The following is a 12,597-nucleotide window of genomic DNA, read 5'->3' as shown; positions in this document are numbered from 1 at the left end:
AGAAAGAACAACCTTAAACCTATTTCCATGCTGTGTGTATGTTCTGTCCTTTTTTTTATTGGCTTGGTCTTAGGTATTCAAAGATCCAAATAAAGCAATTGGTGTGAATGACACTGAGTTACTACAATACTTCACGAGTGTTATAACATTGTATTGTCTCTGCACTGCACTATGTGATTGCATTACTAAGCTCTAAGATGGCATTTATATTCTCTCTGATAGATGGTTAATCTTGTCTAAAAGATTTCTCAGAAATGAACTGATTCTATGAAAACACTTTTGTGAACTAGATGGTTAGAAAACATAAAAGCCTTGAATTCTCCTGCCAATAGCTAAAGGAAAAACAAGTGGCATATGTATTGTCTGATCTGATCACATTATCAGAGTGAATCTTACTAAGGAGAACATTGAAGTTATAGATATAATTTCTTGGCATTTAAAGTAAGAAAAAGTTTTGTTCCACAAAGAAATAGAATCATTGAAGAAAACCAAAACAAAAGTAAAACTGGCAATGAAAAACTTAAGATGTCAAACAAAACCATCAGAGGTAAACAATACCAATAGATATAAAGACATGGAAGATGAAATTTCAGGTCTTGCAGATAAAGTGGAATAAAAAGATATCTCAGTCAAAGAAAATGTTATATTGAAAAGAAATCAAGATAAGCCCTGCTATACAAGATGCCACACTAGCCACTAGAACTCCAGGTAGGCTATCTGCCAGCTGACCTACCCCTCTCTTGATGCCCCTCCTACCCTACCCCCAACACCCCTCCCAGTACCCTCCTCGTCATCTTGTCTCACTCAGCCCTCAACTCTGTCAGAGATATCCTGTTGTACGAGAGGCTGTACTTGTTGCCAGAAGCCCAGTTAGGCCATCTGCCTGCAACCTCTCCCACTCTCTTGGTGCCCACCACCATACTGTCCCCAGCCCCTCCTCCCATCCTCATCACCATGTTCATGCTCCTGACTCAGGCAGTGAGATCTCCTGCTCAGCTAAAGGCCAATGAAATCAGAATCCAACCCCCAACTTGGGTGGGGACCCAATGCTAAATCACAAGCCATGCCAGCCAGAAGACCAGAGAAGAAACAGAAACCAAGGAATAAAACAGCCATCCAATAAAGACAAACTCAGAAATCAGCACCTAGACCTACAATCATCCCAAACACAGATGCCTACATGCCAAGGTCACCACCAGGGTCCAGTTATTTTATTACAGCAAACTCTGAATATTCCAACATAGCTAAAGCACAACAAAAAGACCTCAGAACAAATTTATGAAGATGATAGTGGTACTTAAAAAGGAAATGAATAATTCCCTTAAGGAAAAGACAAAAAATTGGAGGAAACAAATAAGTCCCTTGAAAAAAGCCACCCCCCCAAAGAAATGAAAAATCAAGGGAAAACTAAACAAAACAAAACAAACAAACAAAAAATGCTAAAAAAGCAAACACTTGAAGGAAATGAATAAAACTATTCAAAACCTGAACTGGAAATTTAAACAATAAAGAAAACACAAGCCGAAGGAATTCTGGAAATAAAAAATCTAGGTAATAGAACAGGAACTACTGATGCAATCTTCACCAACAAAATACAGGAAATAGAAGAGAGAATCTTAGGTGTTGAAGATAAAATAGAAGAAATAGATATGCTGAGCACAGAAAAATTTAAAAAGTCCTAACACAAAAGTCCAGAAAATCTGGGGCACTATAAAATGACCAAATCTACAAATAATAGGAATACAAGAAGAATTTGAGCTCAAAGGCCCAGAAAATATTTTCAACGAAATCATAGAACAAAATTTTCCCAACCTAAAGAGGTAGATGCATAAAAAACTACATGGACCTTATACCAAATAAATTGGACCAGAAAAGAAAGGTTCATCACCACATAATAATAAAAACATTAATTTTGAATTGGAATTACACCTGCATGAAAAGAAAGGTAGAAGAGTCTATAGAACCTAAGAGACCACTGATGCCAGTCCAGACCAGCATACCCAGCAAAATTGTCAATCACCATGTATGAAGAACGCAAGTTATTCCATAATGAAGTCTAATTTAAAAATACCTATATACAAATTGAGACCTATTGAAGGTATTAGAAAGAAAAATCCAACCCAAATAGTTTAAGCAGTTTAACTATACCCATGAAACATGGAAAATAAATAATCTCACACAAGAAAATGTGAAAGAAGGGAAAATCTCTCTCTCTGTCCCTCTCTGTCTCTCTCTGTCTCTGTCTCTGTCCTCTCTCTCTCTCTCTCTCTCACACACACACACACACACACACACTCACACCACCACCACCACCACCAACATCAATAACAAACAAACAAAAACAGGAATCAATAATCATTGTAGTAAGGAGGTTGCTTGTTGGTTCCTAGCTGCTTAGCCCTGAAATAATCACACAGAAACTGTATTAATTAAATCACTGCTTGGCCTATTAGCTCTAGCTTCTTATTGGCTAACTCTTATATTAATTTAATCCATTTCTATTAATCTGTATACCACCACATGGCTGTGGTTTACTGGGTAAAGTTGCTAGTATCTGTCTCTGGTGGCCCCATGGCTTCTCTCTGACTCTGCCCTCTTTCTCCCAGCATACAGCCTAACTTTTTCCCACCTAGTTCTGTTCTTCCCTGCCATAGGCTCAAAGCAGTTCTTTATTCATTAACCAATAAAAGCAACACATAGACAGAAGGACCTCCCATACCAGCTCATTGATATCTCTCAATATCAATGGACTCAATTCCTCAAAAAGGACAAAGACTAACAGAATAGATGTGATCATGATTCCTTTGCTGCATACAAACAACACAACTCAACATCAAAGATAGACATTACCTCAGAGTTAAGTGTTGAAAAAAGATTTTTCCAAGCAAATGGACCCAAGAAGCAAGCTAGTGTAGTTATTCTAACATCTAACAAAATAGACTTCAGACCAAAATCAATCAAAAGCAACAGGGATTCTTCATACATATTAAAGGAAAAAATCCACCAAGATGGTATTTTAATTATTAACATCTATGCCCCAAATGCAAGGATACCCACATTTGTAAAAGAAACATTACTAAAGGTAATTGACCTTCACACATTGATAGTGGGAGACTGAATACCCCCCATGAAGCCAAAAACTAAACAGAAATACTGGAGCTAACAGACATTATAAACCAAATGGACCTAGCAGGTCTACAGAACATTTTGCCCAAACACAAAAGAATATCCCTTCTTCTCCGCACCTCACAGAACTTTCTCCAAAATTGACCACATATTGGATCACCAAACAATTCTCAACAAAAACAAGAAAATTGAAATAACACCTTTTATCCTATCAGCCTGCCATGGTTTAAAACTGGATTTCAACAACAGAAACCCTAAAAACTCATGGAAATTGAACAACTCTCCACTGAATAAAAAATGGGTCAAGACAAAAATAAAGAAATTAAAGAATTCAATGAAAATGAATGCATAACATATACAAACTTATGGGACACAATGAAAGTGGTGCTAAGAGAAAAGTTTATATCACTAAGTAGTTACATAAAATAATTGGAGGGAATCTCATGCTAGCAATGTTAGAGCACACTGAACAAAAAGAAGTAAGCAGACCCAAGAGGAGTAGATGACCGGAAATAACTAAACTGAAATCAATAAAATAGAAACAAAGAGAACAATACAAAGAATCAATGAAACAAATAATTGGTTCTTTGAGAAAATTAGCAAGATAAACTAAAAGACTCAGAAAGAATATCCAAATTAACAAAATCAGAAATGAAAAGAGAAACATAACAACAGATGCTGAGGAAATCAAAAGAATCTTTAAGTTATACTTTGAAAACCTACAAAAATGGAAAATATAAAAGAAATGAATAATTTTCTTGACAGATACTACTTATCAAAGCTAAATCAAGATCAGATAGACAATTTAAATATACCTATAACTCCAAAGGAAATAGAAACAGTCATTAAAAGTCCCCACCCACCCCAAAAACAGCCCAGGACAAGGTGGTTTTTGTACAGAATTCTATCAGACTTTCAAAGAAGACTTAATACCAGTACTTCTCAAATTATTTCACAAAATAGAAATAGAAGGAATATTGCCAAACTAATTTTATGAGGCTACAGTTGTTCTGATACCCAAACCCCACAAAGACTCAACAAAGAAAGAGAATTACAAACTAATTTTTCTCATGAAAATAGATGCAAAAGTAATAAAATATTGCATATAGAATCAAGAATACATCAAAAAGATCATCCAAGTAGGCGTTATCCCAGAGATGCAGGGATGCTTCAACATTTGAAAATCTGTCAATGTAATCCACCATATAAACAAACTGAGAGAAAAAATGTCACATTATCATCTCATTAAATGAAGAAAAAGCCTTTTAAAAAGTCTAATACCCCTTCATGATTAAAGGTCTTGGAAAGAATGTGGATACAAGAAGCATACCTCAAAATAATAAAGGAGGTCGCTTGTTTGTTTCCAGACTGCTCAGCCCCAAAATTACCACACAGAAACTGCATTAATTAAATCACTGCTTGGCCTATTAGCTCCAACTTTTTTTTTTAATTGTAACCATTTTAATTTAATTTTATTTTTTGGGGTTTTTATTTATTTATTTATTTATTGAGCATTTCTGCCTCCTCCCCGCCACCGCCTCCCATTTCCCTCCCCCTCCCCTGATTAAGTCCCTCTCCCTCATCAGCTTGAAGAGCCATCAGGGTTCCCTGACGATAAAACCGGACTTGCTGAACATAGCGGACAATGAGGACTACAGAGAACTCAAGAACAAGGGCAATGGGTTTTTGATCCTACTGCACGTGCTGGCTTTGGGGGGGCCTGGGCGGTTTGGATGCTCAACTTAGCTCCAACTTTTTATTTGTTAACTTTTACATCTTAATTTAACTCATTTTCATTAATTTGTGTATCATTACAAGGTCGTGACCTACCAACAAAGTTTCAGTGCATCTGTCTCTGGCGACAGCTCCATGGCCTTTCCCTCACTCTGCCTTCTTCCTCTCAGCATTCAGTTTAGTTTTCCTCACCTAGCTAAGTTCTGCCCTGCTACATGTCCAAAGCAGTCCTCTATTAACCAATGATATTCACAGCATACAGAGGGGAATCCCACATCCAGTACCAGAAACAAAATTCTCTACAGAATGTCGTAACTATAACACTAAATGTATAAAACAAAAAAGGTATATTAAAAGATTCAAGGGAAAAGACCAAGGCATGTATAAATGCAGGCACATTAAAATAACACCTGATTCAGTGGAAACTCTGAAAACCAGGACCACTTGGGTAGATGTTCTACAAATTCTGAGAGACCACAGATGCCAGCCCAAAATGGTATATGTAGCAAAACTATCAGCCATAATGGAGAAAGAAAAACTTTCAATGATAAGTCAGTTTGAATTGACAAATCTAGCTCTATCCAAGGCACTAGGAGGAAAACTTTTGCATCAAGAGGTTAACCACACCCAAGAGAACACAGAGAATAATTAATCTAAGGATAGTAAATCAAAATTAGCAGGTAAACTCGCACTGCAACAACAAAATAACAGGAATAAATGAACACTGTTCATTAATAACTAAATATCAATGTGCTCTGAGTCCCCTAACTAAAAGACCCAGACAAATTTGATCAGAAAATAGGATCCATCTTCCTGGTGCGTACAAGAAACACCTGACCATCAGAAAGAGAAATCACCGGAAAACTCCTCACTAGAGAAGCTTATAGCAGTAGATGGGAACTCACAGAGACCCACACTAGACAGTGTGCAGAGTGAGAGACTATGGAACACTCAGTTTTAAATGGAGTATCGTCATCAAACCCCTCCTTCTCAAAGCTCAGGGATCTCTGTGGAAGAGGGCACAGAAAGATGATTAAGAAGCCAAGGCGATGGATGACTCCAAGGAAACAGGGTCTCCCAGACACAACAGGACTGATGCACACCTGAACTCACAGACGGTGCCAGTGTTCATAAGGCCTGCACAAATTCAAGCCAGACAGGGTCCCAGTGCTGACGGGAAAAAGTGTACATGGCGCCCCACCCCTTAACATGAAGCTCTTTGCAAGAGAGATCCTCTGATAAAGGGAAATTAGTTTTCTCCCTTCAAGTGTTACTGGATAAATCAACTTCAAAGTAGGCTTCATGCAAAAGAGTGGTTGGCTAACTTGAAATGAAGCCCATGTTGTTTGTTTTGTGGACTTTTTGTTTCATTTTGTTTCATTTGGGTATTTTGTTAGTTTGCTTTATTGGTCTTTTGATTATTTGTTTACTAATTTTTTCCTCTTTTATGGTTTTACTTTTATTTTTTTGAGAAAGATCATTAAGTTAGGTGTGGAAGATCTGGGAGGAGTTGGGGGAGGGAAACATGATAAAAATATATTGTATGAAAAAAATTAAATAAAAATGTTTAAAGAATAAAGCACAAAATGTAAATTAGGCTTCCACTTAATCCTGGATCTTCAGTCAAGAACTGGAAGGGGACATGTGCTGGTCCATCTGTGTGAATTTGGAATTCTTGCACAACTCCTGCTTCCACACTGACTGGATGTGAGTGAAGAGTCCTTTAACCCTGGAGCTCCTAGCGTGAGTTTAGGGTCAAGAGGTTGTTAACACATGGAAGCAAGGGTTAACACATGACACTGAGGGGTTTTGAAGGAACTGGGAAATAGAAAGAAGTTTAAACCATGGACCTTTGGTTTGATTCTTTGTCCCTCTGTTGTAAAACTTCCCAGGATACCACTCCCTAGCCACAGCACTGGCTAGTACTAGGTACATACATTTATTGCAGGTTTTATTTATCACTTCCCCATTACAGAAGCTTCAAGAAATCAAACATTTAATTTCATTACTACGAACATTTCAAGTGACTGGAACAGAATCTGGTCCTGTGAAAGAATTCACTCAGTATTTTTTAAGTAAATAAATGAATAAAGATATAAACCATTGGAATTTTCAGAATTAACCTCCCTTGAAGCCATAATTGCCTGTGGACATGAAGCCACTTGAACTCACAAGTTCATATTGACATTAAAAGAAGTGAGTTGAGATGTTTGGCTGGTGTTCAAAAGTGCTTTCACTGATACACATTTCAAACAATTTTTCATGATTGGTAGTAAGTTAATTGTTCATTGTGAAATATTTATTGTTTTAAATATACTTTAAGAGGATCAAAATATTATTAAAACAGTTTCTAACCTAATGCTACCTAATGTTTCCAACTCAGAGAATTGAGGTGTCTTGACAGACAGGTCATGTGAAATCATTTAAGTTTGAATTTCCAATGTTTCCCTCAGGTTGGGGTACCTATGCTACATATATTGAATTTAAACATGCTTTATGTTTTGAAGCTTAAACCAAGATTTAAATATCACTTTTTCCTAGCCCTCAAATTTGATGTGAAATAAATGTTTTTAAATTATTTACTTGAAAAATACAAGCAATATCTTAATAATTGGGCCATGAAATTGGCTTAAAATTTAAAATCAGTCTATTTATAACAGGTTCTAAGTTACAGCAATTGCTGAGTAAAGGTTAATTATTCTGGTTGATGTTGTAATGGGACATGCCTTTTCTATTTTATTCTTTCTCCTATGCTCTATATTTTTGAAGATAGACCCAGGGCAATTCTCCCTCTAACAAATAATTGTACATCTTAGAACCATGTAGCACAGCTAATGACTTCAATAATAAATGTACTCTGGCATTTCCATTTCCCCATGTTTATGTTTTTCTGTTTTATGGGAACTGAGAACCTAAAGCAAGTCTCTAACATCCCAACAATAGAAAGACTCTGGCGATTATGGTAAGGAGAGAATCAATGTTAAATTGCCCAATGTGATAGAATTATAGTAATTCAGTCTCTATATTAATTGTTTTCCACCTTGTATGATGCCACCCAGCTTACAAGCTTGAGAACAACATAATTATGAGGTTTGATGAGAAATTTTCCTAATGTCTTTATGTTATAAATGTGCTACTGTGGCCACCTGCAAGTAGAACAGTGTCATATGACAAAGGTATGTAGTTTTTCCATAGATGTCCTTGGAGCAGGTAGAGGAAGCTCAGAAGTGTAAGTGATCTCTAGTATCTTCTATAGTAAATAAACTCTGAAAGTTTGTGTATGAAATCAAGCAACTGCAAACTGAATGATAAAGAGACAGTAGGAAGACCTAACTACTTAACTAAATTACCATGACTCTTCAAATCTGAGACTCTTTTCATAATGCAAAGTATTTATCTTTTTGAGTCCTATCCCCAACAGAAGATGTATTTATTGAGTCTCATTCCCAACAAAAGATGTGTTTGTTGAAAGTAATCCTAAGTTACTTTGGGTCTATGTTTAATGCTATCTCCTCTATTATAATTTTAAAAAAGTATTCTAAGCTGTGGTTCCCATACTTTTAAATATTCGTTATATTTAATTTGATTTTGTTACCTCTTCTCTAAACTTCTATTGCTAATACAAATAAAATGATATAATAAATATTAAATAAACATGTAGTTTACTTGGATGTTATGAAATTTTAACTTCCCAAAGAATACAAATAAATTTTAAAAAGCATATCAGGAGATTACATTGTTTTGGTGGAAGAGATAGTCAGTTCTTATAAATAATATGTTTCTTTTAAATATTTTTCTGAAATTATTTCAAAATGTTTTGTCTCTTTGGCCTCTTAGGTATTTGACTATGATTTTGGGCTGCAAGATGACTTTATGGGCTCAGCCTTTCTCGATCTCACACAGTTGGAGTTAAACAGGTAATTCTCAAAAGTTGTAACTTTTGCTATGCCTCACTTCAATGTTGGCCTGTGAAGCAGAAAACACCAGTCAGTACAGATTCCTGACAGTGTCCTGTTGTCACCAGCTGGGAGTCTTCCAACTCTTACCCTTTTCCACTTATCCATGGACTTCCAATGTTTTCCCTAACTTCCTCATTCAATAGCAACTATTTTCTTATAAAGTATTATTGGCTAGCTTTCCTGTCCCCTAGCACCAAGCTAAAAGAGAAAAGATACATTCCTTAATCTCACACAGTTTAGTTGGCATTTGGCATAAAGATTGTAATTATTACTAAAGAAGCAAGTGGCTACATACTTTGCCTCAAAAACAACAAATTTCTCATCACTTAAACCAGGATAGAACCGACTTTAGCCATCACCAGATTGCCAGATATAGGGTACCAAGTAGTAGAGGTAGATTGGTTATTTCTGCTTAGTTTCATTATCTTGACAACCTGCAAAATTATATATGATTTCTAACAGTACTCAATCTAAGCCCCTCACAATGGCCATGGGGTTTTTTAAATGCATTTTGTCAAAGGAACTAAGAACTGGCTAAAAGAGAGAGAGAGAAAAAGTAGGCTTCAAAATTAAATATTTGATAGTTGTAAATGGAACTCCTCTCTTAGGTGATCATGTTACATCAGATAATAGGGAAACGGGAAAGTAGTGTCATGGGGAAGACCCCTATTTCCTTCTTATATGACTACAGATAAACAGATGAACGTACATGGGAGAACCTCTTTCAATGCTACAGTAAGCTAATTGAGTATCGGACAGAGTATTCACCTTCCAAAGACCAACTGATTGGTGATTTGCTGCTTTTGTATCGGGTGGAACAAAAAAACAGCCTTTGCTGCCTTCCTACAGTTCGTCGATTCTAACATTGGTTCAACCTGAGGGTAGAGTTTAGGTGACTGCTGCTTTCCCCACTTTGAGGAAATGTTCTGAGCAGTGGTGTCTGGTCTGTTTTCACGAGCACTGATACAAAATCAAATGGACTCTGCTGTTCCTTTCAAAGGCTACAATTACATTTACTATAAGCCTCTGATTAAGTCTAGGCAAATTGTAAGACTTAAAGCATAAATTTCTCTTGTTTCCTTTTAAAAATGAATCACTGGTGAAAATAATTTTAAATGAAGAATTGTTCAATTAAACAAACAAAGATATAAGCAAAAATTTCATGTATACTTAACTATGTTGTTTATTCTTGGTTACTCATTAGCCACCAGCACCCTAAGGCCATGTACACATCAGAGTACCACTTTGTGACTTCACAAGCTTAAGTATGCCATTCCAGTTTTTCAAAACAGATATTAATTATAGGCATGTAAATATGTGCTGCTATAAATGTATTGGGGTATGTCCTCAAAGAAAATAATAATAATCTAGTTTTAGTCTTGTACACGTAGCCATCCAGTTTGACTATCCAGGAAAAGAAAAAAGTATAAAGGGGGAGGCACGTGACAAAACCCAACGGGAAATGAGAAACTTGGCACTTGATAGCTTCTGGGAGAGGAAAATCATTTTTCTTTAATGATAAAATACTCCCCAATACGTGTTTAATTTGATATGTCACAGTTGTTTTCTGTCACTTATATAAGCATTTATTGTTTAATAACTTGATAGCAATTAATGTATTAGAAGAATATATTCCTTGTTAACTTAGATTTTAATGTATTTTTAAAAATTTACTATAGATATTTTCCTCTTTAGGAGTATTATTCAAACTAAATGACATAAATATTTTTATTTTATTTTGTATTTTATTTTTATTAAGAATTTTTAATACAGTCTTTTTGCATTTTACATACTTATCCCATTCCCACTGGCTCCCCTCCTCCCACTTCACCCTTCCCTACAGCCCCCATCCATGCCTCAGAAAGGGTAAGGCTTCCTATGCAGAGTTTGACATTTCACTTCGAGACAAGACTGAGGCCCTGCCTCCTATATCTAGGCTGAGCAAGGTACCCACCAAAATGAATGTGTTGCTAGATGCCAGTTCAAGTACTAGGGATAAATCCTGGTCCCATTGCCAGTGACCCCACAGACTGCCCAAGCCTCACAACTGCCCCCACATTTGGTGGGCCTAACTTGGTCCTGTGTAGGTTCCCCCGCTGTCAGTACAGAGTCAGTGAGCTCTCACCAGCTCAGTTCAGCTGTTTATCACCATCGTGGTCTTGACCCCTTTGCTCATCTTATCACCCCTCCCTCTCTTGGACTGGTCTGTGGTAGAAATTTACCCAATGAATCCAGGCACTTCCATGGACATACCGCTTATTGGATGATTTAATACAATGGTGGTATTTTGATAACAACAAAAATTGTACTAAAAAATCAAAAGAGCAAAACATTTCTTAAAACAATGAGTTATTGATTAAATTAATTTGGGGGTAATGCACTCAATGACTATTCCCAATCTGAATACTTCATATCACAGGTCCACGGATGTGACCTTAACTCTGAAAGACCCCCATTATCCCGACCATGACCTCGGAATCATCTTGCTGTCAGTCATCCTTACCCCTAAGGAAGTTGAACCCAGGGATGTGGTAAGTCTTCTGCAGCTCTTCTTGCTCCCACTTGCTCACAGGCTGAGATCCTCCTCAGGGCATAGAGGGATAATGAGAAACAGATGCATGTGGAACTCTAGCTGTTTAGCCCCCTGGGTAGCTCCCATCCATCCTCATTTTGTCTTTTCCACTCCAATTTTCTGTCCTAGGCTCCAGATCAGAACCTCTTGTTGTAAATAAGTAAATTTAAACCCCCTTATAATTTTATTAATTTTAGACATGTTATATTGTAGGTAAATACTAATATTCTTTCAGGGAATACATTGATTAGTGACTTGAATTCCTAATAAGATATTCATGACTCTACTCTTTTGATTATATTGCCAAAATGTGTCATGACAAGGAAACTAAGGTGATATTATAACAGAGTTTCTGTTTTCTGGTTGTTAACTGAGTAAGTGTGTACTCTTCATGTCCTTGATGGATTTCCATAGTGATACATCCCATACCTCAGCACTATTTGTACTTCCTTACACACCATGCTGCTCTGAGAAATAAACAGTGACTACAGAGGAAGCTGAGACTCCTGCACTGTTGAAGTAACCTGAAAAAGTATCAGGTGTGATCCACACCAGTGTGCCTGCAAGTGTACCAGGGATTCACACTGGTGTGCTTGTTGGTGTAGTTCTGCCAGTTTGCCAGAGATTGATTGTTGGGCTTAATATTTGTATATGCCTAGGAACTACTGTAGCTCTGGTGTGATTTAGTAGTAGCTATAACTGTTAGGAGTTCCCAAAGGCCCTTTCAGCAATACCTATATTCCTGTTTTAGAATAATGTTACAGTCAGCTTTGTGTATATCATCTACTACAAAGACTTTGTTGACATTTTAACCAGGATTGTGGCTAAAAATCATAGATCCCAACTTCAAAACTTGAAGTTTTTCTTTAACTCAACAGAAAAATATTTACTCCTTTATGAAGAGTTTCTTTATATCCTTAAAAGTTAAACAATGGCATACAAGGTCATGTGTATTGTTTTAAAACTTTATTTAGTGAGAAAAAAATGACCTTTCCAAATATTAAGAAGTCTTAACACATAGCTCCTGCTGTGAGAACATGGGTTGATGTGACTGCATTTACATGTGAACAGATGGAAGTAGCTGAGGAAGAACATGGTGTGGTGTAACTGCATATGCATGTATGTAGACGGAGGTAGCTGAAGAAGAACATGGCATCGTGTGACTGCATTTACATATGTGCAGATGGAGGTAGCTGAGGAAGAACA

At 36.7% G+C, this 12,597-nt stretch overlaps 1 protein-coding gene across 3 annotated transcripts in view; it reads left to right on the top strand.

Annotated features, from left to right (window-relative positions):
* Mctp1 (multiple C2 and transmembrane domain containing 1) overlaps positions 1 to 12,597 on the top strand; it is a 585,759-nt gene that overhangs the window by 345,907 nt on the left and 227,255 nt on the right. For all 3 annotated transcript variants that reach the window (XM_026783760.1, XM_026783759.1, XM_026783758.1), the window contains exons 4-5: positions 8,698 to 8,777; positions 11,239 to 11,350. In XM_026783760.1, coding sequence (XP_026639561.1) covers positions 8,698 to 8,777; positions 11,239 to 11,350 — 192 coding nt within the window. The remainder of the gene's footprint in view (positions 1 to 8,697; positions 8,778 to 11,238; positions 11,351 to 12,597) is intronic.

This window comes from Microtus ochrogaster, chromosome 19 (genome assembly GCF_000317375.1).
Source record: "Microtus ochrogaster isolate Prairie Vole_2 chromosome 19, MicOch1.0, whole genome shotgun sequence".
In the NCBI taxonomy this organism is placed as follows: domain Eukaryota; kingdom Metazoa; phylum Chordata; class Mammalia; order Rodentia; family Cricetidae; genus Microtus; species Microtus ochrogaster.
Note: the sequence above shows the minus strand (reverse complement) of the source record. Positions and strands in the feature narration are given on the sequence as shown.